The sequence below is a fragment of the Maylandia zebra genome, linkage group LG4, assembly GCF_041146795.1.
Source record: "Maylandia zebra isolate NMK-2024a linkage group LG4, Mzebra_GT3a, whole genome shotgun sequence".
Classification (NCBI taxonomy): Eukaryota; Metazoa; Chordata; class Actinopteri; order Cichliformes; family Cichlidae; genus Maylandia; species Maylandia zebra.
Genome location: NC_135170.1, coordinates 10,881,082 through 10,904,960, shown reverse-complemented (window position 1 = coordinate 10,904,960; position 23,879 = coordinate 10,881,082). Strand labels below are relative to the sequence as shown.

The window sequence follows — 23,879 nt, the reverse complement described above, 5'->3', positions numbered from 1 at the left end:
TTTAGGGAGTAAGTGACGTTCGCTCTAAACGGCATGTACAGAGAAGTCAGGAGGAAACGGTTTTAGTCTGAGCGATGAACGAGGCTGTTAACGGTATGCTTTAATAATGTTTCCATTAACGACTTCTCATTAAACACCTTCTGTTTTCCCCTGTTAGCAGTCCATAAGCTCCCTGCACTACACCGACACCATTTCAGCATTTTATTAAAATATAAGAGCTGGGTGTCTTTTATAATATATCACATAACTCATCCAATTTTCCACCTCACACTTTCCTGGTGAGTGGATGAAATGTCTTTAAAGTGGTTTAGCAGTATCAGTTCAGCGCAGAGGTATTCCATCCCAGGCGAGGTTTGTTCTTGTTATTTTTAAACTCCAGAGGTTACATCCATCCATAAATCACCTGGCCCACAGTGTCGAAACGTTCAGCTCAGCCTGCCTGTCCGACGGTGGATTTATGATTCGCGGGTGTAGCAGCGAGCGCCAGCGCAGTCTCCTCTGGGCTCGCTGCCGCTCTCTTGTGCACTTGTGTACATATTTAGAAAAAGTGTGGGGTGGCTGAGTGTTACTCGGTTGTGGGTCAGAGCGCCTGATCCTTTCTGTTAGGATGCTGCCTCACCTCTCCGGCTGCTTAATAAGATAACAGCACTAAAAGCGTAACACACATCCATGCGAGAGCCTTTTATAGGTGGGAAGAATCAACACTAAAAGATTTAGGTTCAGGACAACTAGACGCACACAGATACAGTGCAGAGCTGAAACCCGAGGGAGGGCTGGGTGGTGACTGTAGAAAGCCACACTGTAGGGTCTTTTTTTCTCTTCCACATTCATCTTGTGAAACTATGCGATTTCGACAAAGCTTGGCAAAGGGGTAAACAGCAATAAAAGGGGATTGGAGTGTACAAGTCTCCCTTGCCAAGTGTTGGAAAAAAGATCTTCCCTACATTCAGCCTCTGGCAAAAGATCCTAGGCTGGTGATGTCATCTCCAGGTCCACAATTTCTGTTTGTTTCACCTCCATTATATGTGGAGGTTCAGCAGAACTGAATCTCATGTGGCTTCTACCCTTAGACACATTTTCCCTTGTTTGGTGTCCAGTTCAGGCTTCAAAGTAAAAGAAAAAGTTATGCCATTTATCCCCCAGAAAATTTTATTATTCTGACTTGTTTATTAATTCAGCAGGTAAAAAAATATATAGTATTCTTAGAAGAAAAAGGAGGTGATTGATGGGAAGGATGGATGATTCAAAGTCCCACAATATCAAAAGGCTTTCTTTACTCATGCTTGTAATGTCAGTGGCTGACCCAAAAACTATAGCTACAGTAACACTGGTTGGTTTGAATCATCATCACTTTATTACCTTTTTTGGGGTTTTGTAAAGTTTAACATCAAGTGTCATCAGGTGAAAGTTTAAATGTGCCCAATACTTTGGTTCAAAACCAAGTATGTGAAAATTTTAAAAAGAAGTGCTCATAAGACCCAGCTCTGCAGCCACAGAGCTAATAACAACACTGTGGGCTCTTCATCGTGTGTTTCTTGTGTACAACACGACACTACCACCAAGCAAAGAAACGGAGAATTAAAAACAGAACATTTCTTCTAGTTTTTAAACATTTATGATATAAAGTAAAGCTAGCGCACAAAATAAACTGCTTACAAAAATGATGAGACCACCCATAGTTTTTAAAGTCTCCTAGTGTAGGGATTTACAGCTTAGCCTAACAAGTGAAAGCTCCCCAGTTTCATCTCCGGGGGAGACACAAATCCCTCTGGAATTACATCAGGTAGAGTATTTTGTATTTAAAGCAATCTGCCAAAAAACTAAAGTGTGCAGTTACCTGCTGTGGTGACCCCTTTGTGAGTAAGAGAGCAGCTAGTAGATAAGGACTTAACCTTCTGGCACGATGTTGTCCTTGAGCAACAAACCCAATTTTCGTTGATTTCTCCCTTTTTCGTCTATTTACTTATTTTGTCACACAAACAAACCTTTGACTTGGGGTGGAGCAATCCTTTGAGGAAGAATAATGTCATTTTCATGCATGTTTAAATTTAAATATGCATATTTGAAAAAATATGTGTAAGTTCAAGAACATCTAAAGAAGTATTTGTATTTGTTTATAGACAGATTCTAATTTAACGTATTTATTTAAGCAGGATTTTTTTTTCGTTCATTGCCTCAGGCCAACAATGTGCAATAACGGTGCCAAAATGTCAGTATTTTTGTATATACTCATTTTGCAAATTTATGAGAAAACAACTAATTGCTTCAAATTTTTTATTTAACAAACATCAAGGCATTACATTTTCATGTAAGTGTTTAATGCAACAGATAAATAAATGGCGAATGGGCTGCCATTTATGTAGTGCTTTTCTACTCTACTTGAGCGCTCAGAGCTCTTTATACATTTCTATCTGACATTCACACATACACAGCAGCCAGGGATCAAACCACCAACCTTTCAATCTTTAATTAATTCATACGAATTTGATGGATTACTCGGGGGTGGTCGTGGCCTAGGATGTGAGCCAAAACCACCCCAGAGTAACAAAGTACCAATAACTGTGTGTTTTTGTGTGTCTGTGTCTATGCTCATGGACAAGTTATGTTAACTAACTGTTCAATAAAATTCTTTCCTCCCATAAAATGTTCTTGTTACCATTTCCTGAACACATGATTCAAATGACCAGCTGGGTATTATGTGCTGCAGCTGCCCGATAACAGACTGAATTTGAATCAGGTGTCTTGGAGTGAGGAAAGACCTAAATAGTTAAAACATGCAGTCCAAAGAACCAGAATCTAGAACCACTCCTTCACTATTATTGCCTTCAGAAAAATGGGCTGACTGGCTGGGGTCTAATTTTATTTAATTTATTTCACTGTATATTTTAGAATGAAAGTCTAAGAACTGACTTTGCTAGCCCCAAGTGGCCATATAAGGAACTGCAGCTTATTACGCTCCCATTGGTGGCTTCATTTTTCATCTGTGATTCATGGTGGGACTCAAAGCTCATACCACAAGAACAGAGTGAAGTGATGCATTTATTGCGGCATTCTGATGTGTAAATCTTTCACCAGCAAACTCTGTCATCGTGACATTTCATTCCTGTGCTGGACTCCCACCCACAGTGTCAGGAAGAATTTGTCCTTTGCCAGGCTCTGTGTAATACGCGAGTGAGAGGATGTATGTTTCCTGTCAGTGAAGAGCAGTCTTCTTATTTCCTGTGGGGATGTTTGAAACCTTTCTGCACAAACATTTTCATTGGCCCTAAAGCTGATTTTTACCACAAAAATCTTCAACCTGCCAGCCACTGTGTTTCCCCAGCTGGTGGATAACCTCCACTCCTCACGCATCTCACCCTGTACCATTTATTTCCTCTTGTCTGCCTCCTACTGGCCCATTTTTCAGCACCTTTCAATAGGCAGTCATCATGAGTGAGTATGACACAATTTGTGCTGTGAGCTCAACTAAAAGCAAAATCAATTTAAATCTTAGTCAGTTCCAGTCAAACACGACGTAGAAATACATACTTAGAAATGAAACATTTTAGGGTTTACAGACAGACAGGTCACTAACGCTGTCTTTTAAAAAGTGATTGTCCAATAAAACATTTCAAAAGCTGTCACGTTTTGAATTTTTCCATGTCTAAGCAATGCATGATGTAATACACGTCACTATAGTAAGAAATGTAAGAAATAGTTAGAGAGTGATGCATTTTTCTTGCAAAAGCAAAAGCACAATTTTAAAGTGCAGGAAGCAGTGTATCGATTTTTAACAACTCAGTCTCCACAAAAGGGCTCAGTTCTCAGACTCGGGAGACCAGGTAGAAGTTCACACACTCTTTTGTTAGGAGAGGATGGCAGAGTTCAGTGCACAGGATATCAATTCGATCAGGGAGACAAAACCACAAGGTGCAGGCAACGATGAAAACCACGAGTGCACTCATGGAAAGTTTAACATGGAGGATAAACAGCTAATGTTTGGCACACAGACAAAGGCAGAGATAGAGATGAAACCAACACATTTGCAGAACTTAAGGCTGAGGAAACCAACCACGGAGGTGGTGAAAATGAATGGACTCAAAATGGGCATTTCTGGAAAGAATACATACTATATAGTTAAGACAAAGAGCTGGTACCGCACTACATAAAAAAGTCTGTACACTTTCATTTCTGGCCATTCATGCAGGGTAAATGAAACTACTGTGGTTGCCCTAAGAGGTCTAAATGCACTACAGCTTAAGAAAACTCCAACAAATATAAAAATGCAGTAAACAGCTAATAACAAACATGTATCAACAGTATTATATCGCTTTACAACAGCTCAAAAATGCTGCTTCATGTTCCTGGCAGTGTTCTTTAATTCCATGTCTTGTACACCCTTAAAGCACTGAATCCTGAGTGCAGTCAGCTCGAGCCACTTAATATGGAAATATTAGACAATAAATGCTAACAATAAGATGATCCCTGTGAGCAACTTGGCGACTAGAAGGGAGAGGCAGCTGTCTACCGTGATTCGTTGGAGAAGGAAGGAAGAGAACCAAAAACTACGCGATAAAGTAAACCAAAATTAATGACATGCAGTAGAAAAAGTAAAAAAGTAATATTGATGGACGTAATTTCAGTTTAAAAGTTAAAAAAGAAGATTGTTAGGCTGTAACTTCATTTATTTTCTACAGTGTATGGGCCCAAGCCCCCTTTTCTGTAGCTTCAAAGCAGACCGGCAAGCCCTCCCCTGTGACCTCCCCTGCATATGCCTGACTCTGGTCCCAGCCAAAAATCCAACTATGTGGCAGGTTGGAGATGAGGAAGCCAAGGGTGAGAACAATGGCGTGAATGTGATACTTTGAAGTTCCTGCATGCTCTGGAAACAGGGCAAGGAATCACCTGCCATAAAGGAGTGTGCATAAGTGCTATGCTATTTGTTCTTGTGCCTTTGGGTGGTTATGGGTCTCCAGGGAGGGCTGGCCCAGGTTCCTGTGAGATCACATCAGTGTGGATCGGGCAGGAGTCCACCCGGAGGTGGAACTAATGGGCCCATGTGTTCGCAGACACTTCTAAGAACCAGATGCTGGGAAGAGAGACGTCCATTGAGTTTTTCACAACAGCTCCCCCGGAGAGAAGAGAGGGGAACCTCGTCAAGCTTCACACACATGCTGGACGTAGAAATGCTGGACAGACAGGAATGCTCTCTGTGACACACACACACACATTTTTAGCTTGTTGAGTCTGCACAGAGGCTGTTTCCACTCTCTCCCTCAGTGATGCGGCACGCAAGGTGAAGTAGTCTAATAAAAAAAAGATTTGGGGCTTACATCTATCTTTTCCATATGATTCGCCTGCCCCAGTAAAAGTCACGTACAGGACTTTAGTGGCTGTAGTTTTGCATGTTATTGATGCAATCTTGACCTCTCCAATCTGACATCTTATTTAAAGTGGATAATGAGTTCCATCTTCCAATGTGTTCAAGCTGTGTCACACACACACACACACACACACACACACACACACACACACACACACACACACACACACACCCTCGATGGGTAGGATTGTTTCTGTGGTTGTTAAGGCCAAACAAGTCAAGGTAGGCCTACTAGCAACAGGCTACAGGATCAAGAGAACTACCTGAAGGCTTTAAATTTCTTTCGTAGCTTACTGTTTTCTGCATGAACTCATACATTCACTGTGTCTCACTTAGCCACGTCCGTTCTATTTATTAGCCATTTTTCTTTAATAGACCCAGAATTACAAGAAATAAGTGTTAATGGTCGCCTTGTAAATCTCAAACAAGATGAACAATGCTCACTAACTTCACAAGAACTGACGCTGCCCTAATTGCTACAGACACAATAAAAGAGCAACACTAAACAAGATCTCGTGACTGGCCGCCCCAATGAAAGTTTACCGTGCCGTCCAGACACGTGAGCCGCAATCTCGAGTGCTGATGCTGTGAGAAACCTCCATGTGAAACTGAAGGGGAATGCGTCTGTCACCAGTTCCAGTCCAAACCGGAAGACTGGCGCAGGCCAGAGCGCGCAGATAATGCGACGCCACCCTCTTCCTTTTCTTGTGTATAACATCCTCGAGTTCTGTCTGGATCAGAGCTGAGCGGTCACATGTATCCTCTTGTAAACCCCAGAGAGTGACTGTTTGTGGGCCATATTAGTGTCAGAGAGGGTTTGTCCAAGTCATCTTCTGCAAAAAAGGTTTGCTGCTGACAGTAGCGGAGGCTCCCCGCATGAGGAAAAACAAGCACAAGAGGTCAGCGAGACCTCTCTGATGAGTGCTTAATAACAAAAGAGGTACAGATGAATCAGAAAATGAGATGAGGAACAAAATAGGAAAACAAAATGTGAGTCAGATCTGGCCAAGATGAAATTTCTATCCAACTTCCAAGGCTTTGATGGCTATTAGTGTGTTTAAAGTAGAGCTGTAGTCAACCAAAGCAAATTTTGGACAGTTGTAGCTTATTTTGAATCAGTGTATTAGTTGCGGGTGGGAGGGGAACGCACATGATCTCTAGATGAGTTAAATCTGCTACAGTGAAAACTTGTCTTTGTAGCATAATAAATAATTCAGTGTCATTATTTTGAACTTAACTCCTAACTATAGACTTTCTGTGTTGTTGGAGAGGTGGCTTCGCACTACCCTTGATCTGTGCAGGAACCTGATAAGAAGGTGTAGCTGGTGAAGCTGTGCCTGTGGTGCATTATAAAAATGATAAATAGGCCAAACATGTTAACATAGGCCAATGTCCATACGTTCACATTCAAAGCCTGGGGCTTTAAACATGAAAGCTGGTGGAACAACCAAACAGAGACAAATTAGGTTACTGCTTTTACAGGTTATGCCATGTTAGAAGTTGAGCTGTTTGCATTCAACCATGTTTTCTTTCTATTTTTTTTTTTTTTTTTTGGCTGTTCCTTTGAGTAAAAATGCAGCCACACTGGCGGCATATTTGACATGGTGTCAATTAGTTTGGAGTCAGCTCTGAGTAAAAGTTCAATAAATATAAACATTAATTAAGCTAGTAGTTGCCATTCGGTTTTGACGATACCACAGCTGCAAAAACGTGAGGGAGTGGGTTCCTCTCACCGCCAGAAACTGTGGATCAGTCTTGAAAGGCTGCTGATGTCACACGTTTCTCATTAGGAAAGTGGCAAACAGTCATGTCAGCACATCACCCACTGGTGCTGTGCAATACTGCAAATTTTGGTGTCGATACGATATGCAGCATTAGTATTTTCCAGAGGGAAATCATATGTCTGACTTGGTTCATCTGCTAGAATTAAAAATCCTGACTGCTTGTGTTGTGGGTCACAATGCAGGATGTTTTTCCACAGTGCCAGCACTGACCTCAACTGTAAACTCAGGTGGAAATCCGCTGGAGAGGTTAACACAGTTGGGCAGCATAGTCCGTAAGCAACCTTGGACACACATCGTCTGGACCAGGAGCTTTCCCAGAGCATAGTCTTACCCGCTCTCACCCTTGCCTCTGTGACAGACAAGGCTGGAGGAAGACGTGTGAGAGGGGAAGTAGCTGCCACATTAGACATGGAAGGGAAAAGGCGAGCTGTGGTTGAAAAGCACACTTTTGGAGGAGAAGATGGAGTTGCAGTGAAGATGCCCACATGTTCAGGAGAACTGGGGGAAGAAGACGGAGGAGCAGGAGTGGGCGTAGTTGTGACTGCAGAGTCAAATCTATTGAAGAGGAGTGGTGTTTGCACAGATGTGGTACTGAACAACGTACAATGTACTGATCTTACAGGAGATAAACAAATGTAAAAATTGATCTTGTCACGCTAGTATCGATCAAATACCAATATCAGAGTTGTTATCAATACTTTCAGTATTTGGATATTGATCCACTCCTATCAAACAAAAATCAACCAGTCAATCCTTAAACTACAGCCATAGCTTTTACTTAAAGTCCAAAGTTGATGACGTGAAATTACATCTTCATTACACGCTGCACCTTCAGTGTTTGTTCAACACCCATTCTTCAATTACTAACAATTAATTCATTAAGTTCAGGTAATCCCTTGGACATGTGTCTAGACACTGCTCGTTAAGGCCCAATAAGATTCACACCACTGCTTACAGGATGAAAGTGCATTGAGATGCGCTGTCACACTCTGATAATGTGTTCGTGTGATTAGAAGTACTTGGTTTATCAACGTTTTTCCCCACCACATGTGAAAGGCTTAGCTGTTAATTATGGTCTAACCGTGGAGTTCTTGTTTCCTCGAGAAAAACAAATCTGGAACAGGTTGATATTTTTTTTCTTGTAGGGCTGGTTATCTTGTCTGTGCACATACAAGCATCAGATTAGTCGTGATAGCCCTGTGTTGATGTTTTTTTTAATGTTCTTGTCTTTTGTGTTTAAAAAGAAAGAGGTAGAGAGATGTTTTATCATTTCTCACACAGGTGTAATCCAGACTCTGTTTGGTCATAGAGAATTTAACCGTTCCCCCAGATGGTAGCAGACAGCATGCATCGTTCAGGAATCTTAATCATGATTGGATGAGGAGAAAGTGGGACTCAAAAGCTCCATCCTGGTCACAGGGGTATTTTTAAGGGATAGATGATGTTAGTCTCTGGTTAGAAAAGATCATACAAATTAGTTTTTTCTACTTATCTTGACAAACCACTTATTGCATATTAAACATTGTGACTCGAGGAGTGGGTTTTCCAGCCTCTGTGTTAACTGTGCTGGAGCTCAGGAGTCCTGGCAATCTGTGGTGCTGAAAAATAAAGTGCCAGAAAAATGACACTTTCTGGACTGGTTACTTGAGGCTATTTCAAAAATGAGTGAGTCTCCACAGAGTCCCATATTAAAAAGTCCAACTTTACACAATTAAAAACATATTTACAACCTGTTGAAAAATGAATTTTGTTCACTATAGAAAGTGTATTTGCAGATGTGGCAACACAGGCACCTCCCCAAATCTGAGTCACAGCATTGAACCTCACAAGAGTTTCTTTTCTTTTGTGTTGTTGATGCTTTCTGGAGCATTTCAGTGGACTTGTCTGACCAATAAATGGTCTTCTGTGTAGTACAGCTCACCCAAAAAGTTTCTGTTCCACTTTGATGAGTGAGATTATTATGTTGTTTATCGCTAATTAGCAGTTAGCTTGCTAGCATTAGCCGATAACTTAAGCTGTGTCGACATACAGGGCCTGCATCCTTTGAAGGCTGCATTTCTAGGCTTATTAGCCCACAGCGAGGCAATGAAGGCTCTCCGTATTTAATTTAACAAAGCCTCCTGCAGGACAGCACTGTGGCATGGTGGAACAGTGGTTAGCACTGCTGCTTTAAAGCAAGAAGGTCCTGAGGTCAATTCCACCATCAGGTCGCGGTCTTTCTGTGTGTTTGTCTGGGTTCTCTCCGGGTACTCCAGCTTCCTCCCACTGCCCAAAGACATGCAGTTAGTGGAGTTAGGTGAATTAGAAACTGAATGGTTGTCTGTGTCTATGTGTTTGCCTGGTGACAGACTGGCGACCTGTCCAGGGTGTACCCTGCCTCTCAACCTAAGATACAGCCCCCCCTCGCGACCCTGAAATGGATAAGCGGAAGAAAATGGATGGAGAGAAAGCCTCCTCCAAATGTGGCACACTAATGTACTTCTTATTCCGGATATGAGGGATGTATTAGCTGGATCCTTTGTGGTCTATCCTATGTCACGATTCATTGCATATCTAATGGCACATGGTCCACACGAAGCAGTCAAGAAGTCCACATGAGGTCAAATATGGAGACTTTTTTTCTAGCAAAATGTTAACATCAAGGCTTCAAAGGTTGCTAAAGCCATCATTTGCTTCCTATTTATGATCCCAACAGTTCACACATTCGCAGCTGGGTGCTGTAAATGGACTGAGCTTTTCTACTCTGAGCACTCAAAGGGATTTTTACAACAAGCCAACACAAGCTATTCTATGCTTTCAATTTTAACACTACTGCAACACATGTCCCAGAGATCACTGTCCAACCTGTAACACCAGTGAATAAATTATGCAGCAATATTTCCAGTTTTACAAACTGACTCAACTTGCCTTAAAAATTCACACATAACTGACAGCAGCGGCCAATAACGATTTAAAAACCAGCCCAAAATGAATTTTTGTTTTTAACATTTTTTAACTGCTTACATGAGACACGCTGAATCAGAAGAGCATAACATATTAAAACAGTGATGAACGAAGAACGTTAAAGGCATAAATCTTCCTCAAGAGGAAAATGGATCTGTTTTTCTGTTCAGTGCAGTAATTCTTCAAATGTTTGCCCCACAGAGGACCAGCTCAGCCCCCACACATTATTACACACAGGGGACACAGAGACAGGGTGATCATTTTTAAGAAAAATTTTAATTTGTGCACCAGTTTGTTTTGAACAAGGTATTTACATGTAGCATTTTTATAGCATTTGAGCTTTTAAACTAATTTGTAGGAGACGGCAACAGGTAATCAAAGCCATTTGGACACTTTAGCAACTGCTGATAATCGTACAAAATGTCCTAACAAAAATCTCAAAGCCATAAACCCAAGGTCGCCATCCTGAAGGTGAATGTCTGTGTGTGCAGGTATCTGAAAATGGATTTCCTCCTGGCTCCTGGCCTCCGTGTCTCCCTCCTGTGACCCTCCTGATGATTAGGGTGAGTGAGGCGTGTTTGATCCCTGGGTTGATGCTGGGCTTTTGATGGCCACACCACTTTGATGCAGCAGCAAAAATTGAATCCAACCACCCACTGTGAAACACGCACAGGTAGACATTAACACACAAACACACATCGCATCCGCAACAGCAGCATCAGGCCTCACATGTAGAGAGGAGGAGCTGTTTCTTTTTTCTCTCTCTCTTTAATCCCGAGCATTGATATTTGTGGTATTTTTGACACTCTGCACCCACTATTTGATACTTTTGAAGGAGAATGTAGTGTTAGGCCTAAATCTCAGAAATAATATCTTTTATTATCAATGTGTACATTTTTAAATTCCTGTTGACATATATTTGTCTTCCTCTGAGACAAATTCAGTGCTTGTTTTAGACCTCACAGGAAATACAGGAAAGTGCACAAGTAATTGTCTCTTGCACTGTCCACTGCTTCGCTGTGCAGCGGTTCTGCTGCTTCCTGACTGTTTGATGCCTCCCTGTGTTAATCTGAGCTAGTGAGGAGCCTGATTTACTAGCAGCGCAGGACCACTTTCCTTTTGCTCTGCTTTTATGTCCGCTTCAGCAGGATGGAACAACAGTCTGACTAATGGCTTAAGCAGACGCAAACCTCTTAAACACACGGCTTGTTGGGGAAAAAAAAGAAAAAATCAATGCTTTTTAGTCACAGTACATGAAGACAGTTTCATTGAATAGGATTTATTGTAAAGCCAAAATCCAATACTCGCACACAAATTTGGAAAATATGCTTGTGTGTGAGTTTGATAAAATTACTGATTCTAAAGTTCACTAATCGGCTTGCCACGTGACTGAACTCGGCTTTAACCATTTTCATGTCACAGTATTTAAACTTCCGACTGATCTCTCTACACCACAAAGATAAGCATTAGCTACAATGCAGCGGTTACAGAATGACAGCTTGGCTCGTCTCGCCGTTCTGGGGCCTCTTGTGTGCTTGTACTTACAGACATGAAAAATTCCTGTAAATGCACTGAAACAAGATCAGTGACGTAATTAATACGAGGAAAATGAAAACAAGAAGCCCTCTGAGAGAGCAAACCATAGCCAAGGCGGGATTTACTCTTAAGGGAACTGTATTGTGTTTTGTGTATATTCATTTTCTTTTCTTTGTTCTTTTTAAACGTACTTAAATCAAGTGTACTGCAGTAAAACTCAGATTATGTGGCAGTAGGTAATTGGTAATAAATAACACGAGCTTATTATACAATAGTATGGTACAGTATATGACCCCACGCTGCACCGCTACAAAGTTTTATCAGAATTCATTTATTTTTGTTATTTATTTATCCTGTCATGATTTTTATGATTCCTTTAGAGATGCAAACCGGACAGAAAGAATGAGATTTTCATCTTAACAAAAGGAGCCCATAGACTCCTCGTGGAGCTCGCATAGCAGGATGTATGTATGGATATATGGACATTGGATGTTGGGATTCTCAGATCACACATCATGGAGCGTATTAAGTTAATTCTTATGATCCAACTTTACATCTTCTTTAATCCTGTAATCTGTGTGGATAAATCAATCTCACCTGTCCTTCCTCTTGACCAGAGTTTGATTCTGTGTTGCACACCACAGCTCCACACTGGCTTCCAGTTAGATTTAGAATTGATTTAAACATTTTAGCTATTTTTAAAGATCATAGGACTCGTATGTAAACTATGAAGCAGCTCAGGTTATCTGAAACGGGTGACGATCTCAGTGCTGCTGAAGCCGTCACACCACGCCATATTTGATGTGCTCCAATATGATTAGTGTTGAAACCAAACCAAAGACGTTCTTTTTAAGTTGTCTTTCACTAATCTTGTTCCCAATCTTAATCATGGTTTTATTTGGCTTCTCCTTTTTTTTAAAATCTATTTTAATTTGGAGGATTTTCTTATTTTTTCTAATTTTTTGGTTGTCTTTGATCTTAAATGTTATTTCATTTCATTCATACTTCTTTTATTAGTTTTAGTTTATGATTCTTATCGTTTTACTGCTGCTGGTTTTATCTTATCTATTTATTTTTTTTTACTTTTCTTTTGGCGCATTGTTGTTTTTTTTTTCTGTGATTGTTGTTCTTGATTATTTTATTCACTCAACTGATTTAGTTTCACTTTATCCATATCTTGTTGCAGTCTCTGTAGCTCACGTTTCATGCAGCACATCGTGCTTTATTTGGAATGAAAAGTGTGATATAAATAAAATTTTGGTTTAAACAGAAGCATGCAGATGTAGGAAAACTGACAAAAGTTGCACTTGACCAATACTAATGTTATTTAATAACTATTCTTATAAGATGCTGTTTTTTAAAATGCTTTTTCTTATTTTCTGTCATTTACTGTTACAGTTGTGGATGTTCATATTAAACATGGGCAAAGTGAATGATAATAAGGTGTGCAAGCCCAATTTACAAATTGCTGTACATGCTCTGATTTTTTCTACTCTTTGCTCTGTGTGATGTCAGAGGATATTCTTAAAATGGAACAGCCAATCAGGAGAAGGTGAGGGTGGCCTTAAAGGGAAAGGCGCTAGCAGCCTGTTTCAGACAGAAGATGAACTGAGGAGCCCTCATCGTGCAGTTCTAAGTCTAGTAGGTTCTAAAAAGTGTGAATATTCTACTTCCTGTTCTGACCACTGATTGAATACAAGTTATCAGACTGCACACTAGAAAAGGGGGAAGGTTTTGAGAAATTGTTTCACATTAACCTCGCAGCCGCTCTGGAAACTGAAGCGTGGCATTTACAGATAGTTACCGACCGCCTTGCGTGCTTTTCCTAAAACTAAATCTCACCATAGGTCTGCGTACGTTTCAGCCTCACACTCGACCCAGAACTGTCTGCTAGCCTCTCAGATCTCCACGGATGGGCCAGAGCAAAAGAAGGAGAAATGGTGATATAGAAAGCGATTGTGAAATGTGGGAGCGAGGAGTGTTTGGCAGGGCTCATCTTGTTTGCTCAGTAAACCCCCGAAGCCTGTGTTTCTTCGCCGAGGGAAATGCCCGCATTGTTGGGCCCGGAGACCGTGGTTACGCGCCAGCCCGGGGCCCAGCCAGGCAGGTTGGGACAAACAACAAGATGAAGGTCAGCTAATATAACAGTTAATTCCACTTCCTGGTCACCATGACACCCAGGCAGGGTTTATTTGAAGATCCCAGACCCTGAAGTCACTCTGCACTTTGTTTAGTCAATGAGTATTTCTGGTCCAAGCCAGCACTTTTAGATATGAGTGTATACAGATGAGAAGGGAAGGGAGGGAGGAAAAGGGGAGTGAGCCAAGTCAGTTTTTTCCAGATTCTACACATTGATGCAATATATCTGTAACACGCCAGTAGCCTTGGTAGTATAATTTATTGAATTTGTGACTAAACTACACAAGCTGAGCATTAACTACATCATCTGCATCTTTATTCAGCTTCACGGGAGTAGACAGTAGACAACAAGACTCACAGAACTGGCAGATTCTGTCACGAAACTAAATGAAAACTCATTTTTTAACTAATAAGTTGAAATTATGTAGGAATAAATTGCTCAGTTATCTCGGAAAAAAAGCCAAAAAAGTTTCTACTTTGGCATTTAATTTGAAACTACAAAAATGTATAAATTGCTTGTAGTTTCTGGTAAACTGTGTCTGGTGTCCCTTTGGATGGGGTGCCACTCCAAGGCAACTGAAGGACTCTCCTCATGGCACCAACTCCACAGAGATCTATCCACTCTGGCATCCCCTGGACCCGGCAGCGTAAATGAATAGACATTAAGCAGGGCTAGTTTATGAGCTGATTGTCTTACCGATCATTTAAGTTGAATCACGAGAATGCAGAGAGGGTGGGGAGGGGGGAGGGAGGGGTTGCATGGGTGAAAAATATAGCACACACCATCCAAAAGCCAAGTGGCTTAATCTTGTATGGGAATGTTAATGAGGGGAAAAGGAGAGCTAACTCTTTCTGTGCGCGCTCTTCTAACCGGGATGGGATCGAGGCCTCTCTAGTGGGGCTTCTCCGGGATGTATAAGAAGAGCCTTTGTGCTCCAATCTAGTAAGCCAGAAATACAGCTTTTGAACTATGTGCATAGGAAGAAAAGGCAGAAAAGGAGACGCAGTTTTGGGAAAGAGTGAATGAGTGAATGGCCGGGTGGGGAGGGCCTTAAAGGTGTTGGTGTCAAAAGCAGGGGGTGTAAAGCATTGTGTGTCTGTGCACGTGTGTTCGCATACGTATCACGCTGATCACATGGCGGGCCGATATAGAGGACTTCCTTCTGTCTCCAAAGGTGCATCATTGTTTGTCTCTTAATTATCCATTTCGCTGAACCCTGACCACTGGGAATCAAAAGAGCGGCCATCGATGGATGCAAAACACCACTAAAAGAAACAAAGGAGAGGAGCTATTAGAGAACCTAATTTTGTCTTTATCTAACAATATAAAACTCCTCTAGATGACTGCTGTTGTCAGCTGGCGCCATGTAAATAAAAGCGAAATGAATTGAAAAATACCAAACACCACCTGCCTGAAGATAAACTGTCAATCCAAATTCCCGAGTTGTCATGTTCTGTCAATCTTCACGCACATTTGCATAATTGCGAGTTGAAATTTGCTCTGCTTTTTTTTTTTTTTCATTATTCCTCCCGTCCTTATGAGAAGCAAAGCAAACAGAGGTTGGAAATGCATTTAGTCAGCTGAGAAAACACAGTGTTGTTTTGTTCTCTGTTTAGTCGGGTGCTTAGGAGCAAACAAAACAGCATCTGCGGTGCAGCTCCGGTTTTTACAGAGGGTTAAGAAGAAGGAGCAGGAGGCCAAGTGGGTTTCAGAAAAACAAAAGACTGTGATTACATGTAGTTTCCAATCTCAGAGTGAGCCTGCAGAAATCTTATGCATAAAATCAGGAAAAATCTTTCCTGACTTGATAAAATGATGGAGGCTCTTTGACTAAAATTAAATGTGGTGCTACTCGCGGAGCCCTTCTTGAACTACTGCTAGTGATTTTCCTGGAGGTGCAGAGGTCGTCGGTGAATACTGATTAGAATTGATGGATTTAAATATTTGAAGTTGTTTGGAGTTGTGAGATGATGCAAAACAAAGCTCATTAAGGTTGTCCTGTGAAACATCTTTAAAGTATTAATCGTTATGTTTTTGGTTTGCATGCGTTTAAATGCATGCGCGTCATTCTGTCTCTTAATGCGATAGACTTCATGTTAATAATCCATTCGACTTTGACTTCCAGGTCTTCCACATCAACTTAATGACCTATTGGTGAAAACGTTACCAAAAGCATGATAACTATGATTCTGTGTGCGGTGTATTGTCAAGATTTAGCACCACACAAGGAATTGAAATATCATGTCACATTTGACCTCTGACCTCTCCTTCAAGGTCAATAGACTGATCTTAAAGCTAATTAAAATGAGAATAGGTCAGACTGGGAAGGACATTTTGCTGAGGGATACTTTGGGAATATAGTTGGTTTGTTTTATTATGACTTTGTTTTGTGCATTACTGTAACAGTTATAACATTTAAATACATAACAACTTGAATACATGAGCAATTTTCATGAATGTGTTCTTGAAAATCTGGGAGGGGGAAAAAAATAAACGTGTTATAAAAAAAAATTTTACACCTACTTTTTCACGTAGCCTTTCACAACGACTGTGCTCTGTGCTTGTTTTTGCTGCAAACTTCTTAAAGTGCATTTAAAAAGAACAAAAACAGTAAAAACAAAATATTAACAATGAAGCTGGAGGATGAATTGGAAATACACTGTAATTACATTGTAATAAGGTTGTTATTAGATGGGTTTCTTTGTTCATTTTCTATTGACTGCTGATTTAAACCTGTTGGTGAGGGTCTATGCACGGGAACAAGGTGCTTCCTGCTCCAATATTGTGGTCATTTTATCAGAATGAATTTTTAAGAGCTTTTGGGTGTTTCATCGATTTCTCAGTGTATGGATTTATTCCAAACTCGTGCTGAAAAAGCTCATACAAACTTCATAGTGTGGACTCTTGCACAACCAGTTAGCAGGACCTTTCCTTTTACTATTTTTTCCCCAAAGTGTTGGACTACTTTGAGGCCACTTGGGTTTAAGGACCTTGGAGCACGCTGTGTCTCTGTAGACTTTTAAAATATGTGGAAGTTACATAGCCCCTGATGTGATGTTGTTTCAACATTGCAGACAGCCACAGTGGTCTCATAATGGCAGCTGGTTACCTTTCGGGGAAAAACAAGGGGGCAAGGAACAATACGGAAAGGCAATAAATTCAAACCGTCTGGTTGTTTTTATGGGCTCGGTCTGATAAAGAAATCAGGGTCTTTTCCATCCTGTTGTCATCAGCAGACATATAGGATATACTGCTCGTCATGGGACTTTTTAGCCACTTGCTGTTTCCATTTCCTGCACAGCACATAACCGAAGGCCAGCGGGCCACCCTGCCACCAAAGCTACAACCTAAGCCTGTTGAGCTATCAGAAACACCCTGCTTGGCTTTGTTTTCCGAGGAGGACAATGGCTGAGGGATTCGTCTGTGTGGAAAGTTCCAAGTTGCTGCTGCTGTGAAAAACCCGACCCCGCCGTTAGGTCGACTTTGGGTAACTTCCACGCACAAAACTATCGTCATATTGTGTCTGTGTGTTTGTTGTTCCAGCCTCATCTTTGTGCATACTGAGAGGGAAGTGCACACACGCCCAGATCTCTTTTCAGCTCTCCCATCCCGCCCAAATCATGAGAAAAACTACAGTCCAGCGGTCTCTCTCTTGTGCAACGCTCGGACTCCGAAAGAGTCTGTTGGTGGAGTGAGATTGTTGGTGTTTTCAGGCCTTTATGACCTCGCTAACAGAGCAGTCAGGGAGCTCGAAGCATACCTTTAACAACAAAACCTAATAGACTTTGACGATGCATTTATCCACTGAGCTCCTCATATCTTGCTCTTCTCTCCTCTTTTTGCCGTTGGAGTGATTCTGTTTCTAGTGATCCTGGTGGCCTTATATTAATGGAGAACACAGCTTAAGCTTTCAGCACTCGTTGTATAATTGGTTGGCCCCTTCGGAGTGTTTTGCACTGGGCATTGGAGGAACAGTATATCAATACCCCTCCATGAGCCAAGACAGATGGACTCTCATTTGGACCAGGTTCAGAATAGTGTGCTTTTGTGTAAAAAAAGCTCCCGTAGGAATAAGTTAAGGGTTTCCACCGAATCCAAAACCTCCCAGCTACAACAATAACATCTGCGGTTTGGATTAGACACGTTGGTGATATCACCCTTTTTTAGTAATTTGCCTGCAGAATCTTACAGCCAGTCGTTATTGTCTGTGAAGTCTATCGAGGCACAGGATCCAACACAAATGATCTGCGCTGCAGGACACGGTTCAAGTTCTTTGGCAGCGGCCGATGTTTTCATTTATTTGCTGCTAATGCTTTACTATTGGCTTCACATTTTTCTGTCACACTGACACCTCAGTTTAAAGGAGTCACGTCTTCGGAAAAACGAACCAAATCCTGTAGATTTAAAACAACGTAGCAACGCGATCGTTTTTCAGATACTTTAATTATGTAAATGTAATGTAATCTTTGACAACGGGAATATACTTCAACAAAAACGAGACACTATAATTTGTAAGTGCTTACTTTTCTGTACAGCATAGAAATGCTCCTTGGCTCCACTCAGTTGCTTTGTAGCAGAGAAAATATGATAGTAATTTGTACACAATATGGACAAAAGTACTGCCACCTACACTTTACACCTACATGAGCTGCTCAGCCATGGAAATCCATGCATGAAGCTCTTGGCACACAGTTTTTGTACTGATGTTAATGATGTTAAAGATGTGGAACTCTGTAATTTTACGCACTAAATGCTTCTGTAACGTTACACGGTCCGACACTTTGTGGCTGAGTTGCTATGGGTCCTAAATGCTTTGCAACAGAGACAGTATAAAAGATGCACGTAGCTGCTATGACATCACCCACTAGTTTTCTTAAGTTGCATTTTGAACCCTCGACATGAGAGTTTCCTCCAACATAACTGCAACAAAACCCTGGATGTGTGAGTCTGGTTATGAAACAGCAAAGTATTTGTGATTACCAACTCGTTTGCCGTTCAGTTTGATACCACACATAATCCTGCATTTTCAAACATGTTATAACAAAACAGAAAACTGCTATAGGACTGGAAGAGTTTTTGCAACCACAGCTGCTATCTGGTAGCCTGGTTTTTGGCACTTCCAGGCCGGTTTCATTTATCTGAACCAGAAGCTATGTCCATGTTTTATACACTTTATGCTTTGCAATAATAGAACTTAAGCAGAGGTGCTTAATTTTATACACCTGGGGACATAGGACTGAAACATATAAATGATAAATTTAAGATATGTAACCTAACACGTTTGTCCCTACAGTTTAAGTGTAATGGCACCAAAAAGAAACATCTTCATGGCTCTTATGCACAGTTCCTATACAATACTGTGCAAAAGTCTTGAGCCACCCCTTCATTTCTCTATATTTTGCTAGGAAAATGGGAAATGGGTGTTTTTTTGTTTTTTGTTTGGAGATATCTCCACACATTGATGAAAACACAGCAGACACGACACTGGTTCATTCCTTGAATTAGATCCCATCATTTTTATGCTACAATGATCCACAGGTCAGTGTTAAGTGGCTTAACGACAAAAAATAATAAATAAATAAAAAAGGCCAGTTTGTCTTCAAATGGTTAGGTAAAGATAAACTTTGAAAGGCCTTCAGAAAGTCAAGAAAACTTCTGGTCAAGACCACTTTAAAAAATTACAAGTAAGTCCGGCTCTTTGGAAGCAAAGTATAAAGAATAAAGGGGTGAGTTGAGACTTTTGCACATGAGTGTAATTTGTTAAATTGATGGCTTTTTATACTCTTTATTCTGTATATTGTGCAATAAATCTCAATAAATGTGCAGCTTTTTTATTGCAACGATATGTCAAGATCTAAAAGCTTTAAACTCAACATTGATGCGAGCATCTGGTATTGGATCTGACAGCTGCAATGTCTACATCAGTATTTTGTCATTATTTAAAATGTAACCCTTTTTAACTACCTGCTGCATTAAAGGCAAATCTGTGTGTTTACCACTTTACTGTGTGTCAAATCCACTTATTCTTATTCCTCCTGAACTCTTTTCCTGTACTTAGCGTGTAACTACCAAATAAGTATTTGCATGAGCTCTCATACCCAAATTATACTTTTGGGGGGCTGTAATCTAGAGTGTTACCAGAATGGAAAAATCTACAATTTTATATTTGGCAGGACTTTCAGGAACATTTTATTGTGTTAGATTCTTCTTCTTATGTCTTGCAATGCAAAATTCATGTTACAAAGTGGTTTCCAGTTGCAGCTGAAACTTGAAGCAAATAGTAGGAACTGTGTTGTTGTGTCGTGATAGCAAAAGAAGCTTTTTGATCATAAGAGGAAATAGGAGCTAAACATGCAATTTCAGCAACAGATCCTCATTTGTTTGTTTTTCTTTCTTTTCTTTTTCTTTTCTTTTTTTTTGCACAGCTTTATTTCAAATTAAATTTCAGGTCTGTTAAGCTGTTCAATAGCCAAACACGCATCAATCATTTTCATTACAGCCGTCTAAAATCCAATGTAAAAGTAAAAAATAAAAGATCGACAGCAAAACACCACAAAAGCCACATTTTTTTGTCATGTGTCATTAAATATATTCATTTTCGATAAACATAATATATTAGTATTACAAGACATTACACAACCATTTGCAATGGACACTGCTAAACAACATTTACAAGCCAATGTATTAACATGAGCAGATAATTATTCTGATATAATATCCATGGAGAACAAAAGTCTGGCGGGCCGTACCTTTCTGCAGATGCCTGCAGGTTGAAAAATGTCGGTACAGCTGAGTGAGCGAAGACTTTGTAAAAACTTTGTAATCAACAAATACATACAGTATGATGCACAGAGTACTGAGGTGTACCCGTGTATTTACGTCAAAGTGTACATGTGTGTATTTGGGTGTTGCTTGTGTGCGCGCGTGTGTGTAAATTCAGTCCAAGTTTCTCTCAGTGTATGTGTGTGTGTGTGTGTGTGTGATTGTGTGTGAGAGAGAGTATGTGTGATCCCCTGGGTGCACAACATGAGAAATTTGTCTGACATTCATTTGTTTGTCTTTTTCTTTTATTAAGCCTCTAGTATTTAAAAAAAAAAAAACTCTGGTTAATTTCACATGGATAGATCTAGTTAATGTTTTAACAACAACAAAAAAGTAATACTATACAGCTATATAACATGTAGACAATCGGTCATGCCTTTTTGTCCAGTACCAAGTCTTAACGATGAAATTCAGTCCTCAGAAAGTCGTTTTGAGGTGAAGAATATTTTACACAGTGTGCTAAATAAACATCTGTGATTTTTTTTTTTATCACTCCACAGGTTATTTTCCCACAACATTGAATATTGTGTACAAAGTAAATGTGTACATAATTCACAATCATCATTAGCCAGTCAGCTACAGTAAATAGTGAGCATGCAGTTTGTCAGTGGTATGAGGTTTGCTTGATAGGTCGATATTCTCTCTCTCTCTCCCCCCTTTATTTAATGAGGTGAAATAGTTCACTTCATCAGTTCTCCCACTGGGAAATGCTTGGGAAGTCCAACTTACAATTAGTCCTTTATTAAAGAAAAAAAAAAAACTACATTCTGACTCCACTGTAGTTGTGATTTATACAGGGTTGTTACAGTCCACCAGAAACATCAGCCTATGGAGTCATGAGTGAGGCAAGCGGGGTTTCTACTAGCTATACATTCTATTAAATGGTAAAGGCTTGTTTTTTTCCCTTTTTTGGACAGCACTCTAAAAATGTTGGAACATATTTTATATGTTCTTAAACGTCTGACTAGTAAAAATAAGTGCATGGTTGACAAATCTACTCTACACCTACTTGATGCTACGGCATCGTCTACTAAAAATAATGTCTATGTATCCAAATATGGTTACTTTACATTGCAGAGGTCACAACCACAACATACTGTTGATATATCAATAAGCGCTGAGCAAAGGCTTGCTTGTAGTGAGATCATTGTACAGAAAAATGGCATTTTTTTTCTTGTTTTACTGAGGTAACACTCGCCTATGAGCAAGAATGGCACTATAAGACAACAATTACCATTTTTTCACTTGTATCTGAAACTTTTTTGCTAACGTTTGGCAGGTTGTGGAGAGAAATTACGGCCGTGCTATAAGTCTTCATTGAACTAGACAATGATTTTTACACCACAGTGGAAAAAGATCCTCTGAAGACACAAACAGGGTGACAGAGAAGATGTGTCACTCTTTAAAAACTGAGCAAGGGGCTTTAATAAAAATGCATTGTGGGTAAAATGATCAGGGTGAGACATATCTGTAACACTAGGTGCAAACTCTGCAATAATACAACAAAACAACCGCTGAAAGACAGACTGTTGAATGAGCTCCTTCACAACTGTTCCTAAAGAAGAAAACACTAAACTCTTCGCTCCAGCTCAGAGCAGCAGCACTCAGTCATTTCCACATTTCTCCTACGTATTACCTGTCTCTCTATTTTTAATTCTTCCAGTTTTTTTTTCATCCATCCTTATCCCTCGTCCTTGATTTCATCCCATCAGAGGCCTAATTCTGCCTCTGACTCTTTTTTCCCTCTCCTCTGCAGATACTTTTAGCACTTCCCCCTCTTGTCGCGCTGTTGGAACTTCCTCAGCCTGCGGCCCCACAGGTCCTTCCAAGGGATGAGGAGGCTTCCCTTGTCGGCAACTACGCCGCCCTGCCCAGGGGAGTCGTCGTCTGTACCCAGGAGCAGGTACTTCCTTCCGGGCTTAATCTTGGGACATTTGCAGGCCACGTCCTTGGCGCGCACCCACAGCAGCTGGTCTCCACGACGGATGCGGTGCTCACCTTGTTTGTAGATAGAAATGATGTTGACCGTGAACTTCCACCACTCGCCCGCCTTGTCACCCTTAAGAACGTGCACTTGAACAGCTGGTTTAAGAGAAAAGCACAGGTTAAGTCACCCACAAGAAAAAGTGATTCAAGTCATATAGTAATATAGTAATATAGTGTGGATATCAGCACCCCTTGTACTGGTTAAAATCTAAATATCTGGCTAAAATTACAGGTAAATGTCAAATTCTTTACCAAATTCAATGCAAACCAGCAGGGGTGTGTCTACAGCCGAGGTATGGGGTGCACCATTTAACTGAACATATAATCCCCAACACCAATTAAACATTAAAGATGTATACGCAATAATTGCAGCCCAATAATATCCTGAAGAAGACTGTAAAAAGTGTCATGTTACATGAGTACATTTAAGGTACTTTAAGTATATTTCAATATACTAGTATACAGTGAACTATTGGGGCACTTAAAAAGGATTGTATCTTATACTTCTTTTCTACTTTTCAATAAAGTATCCATCAACAAGGCTATTTTCAAATTGTTAAGCAGGTCTGCTTTCCTGATAACAAATATGCAATAGGATGCATGGCTGCATAACTTGAAAATTGTGACTTGTATACATGTTTTCCACGTTGAAGTACATTAAAAATTTCTGACTAAATAGTTTGATTTCCTGTGGCCCCTCTGGTGCATTCTCAGTCACTCCCCATTTTAAAAGTCCTGGAAACAACCCAGTGACAGAAAAACATATTGTAACAGTGTCAACTTGTATAATATAATTATAATTATATAATTATATATCAAATCGACTTCTATAAGTATACACTACAGCAAATAGAGCCCTTCAAAATTATTTTAAATGACCACATTTGCCTTGAGATGAATTAGTGAAGTGGAAAAATAGTGGGAATGATTGACAAGCACCTTCTATTTCAACAGCGTTTATATATCATTGCATGAAAGGGTGAATAAAAATGTCTGTTTGAACCCAGTAATCTGCAGCATATCACAGGCCCCTCCCTTCATCTCTGACCTAGGACCTTTCCTTTTCGTGCCCCTGAGCACACTCCCTATTACAGCAACAGTTTCCACAGCACTCCCTGACTCCCTTTGCACTACGCTTTCTGATGTAGAACATCTGAAAGCACGCATCGGCATAAAGGGCACGGAGGCATTTTACTTTTAGGTGGCCAGGCTGGGTTAAAGAGAGAAGAAATAGGATATAGGGTTCTCTAATTCTCTTTTCAAAACATAACTGGCCAAAAAAGAAGTTTTATAGGAAAACACCACA

The 23,879-nt window shown here is 40.4% G+C and overlaps 1 protein-coding gene across 1 annotated transcript in view; it reads right to left on the bottom strand.

The window, feature by feature from the left end:
* Positions 1 to 19,950: 19,950 nt before the first annotated feature.
* Positions 19,951 to 23,879, bottom strand: part of ntn1b (netrin 1b) — a 48,795-nt gene continuing 44,866 nt past the window's right edge. Inside the window, exon 7 of the mRNA XM_004562992.3 lies at positions 19,951 to 22,669. Coding sequence (XP_004563049.1) covers positions 22,350 to 22,669 — 320 coding nt within the window. The 3' untranslated portion in view covers positions 19,951 to 22,349. The remainder of the gene's footprint in view (positions 22,670 to 23,879) is intronic.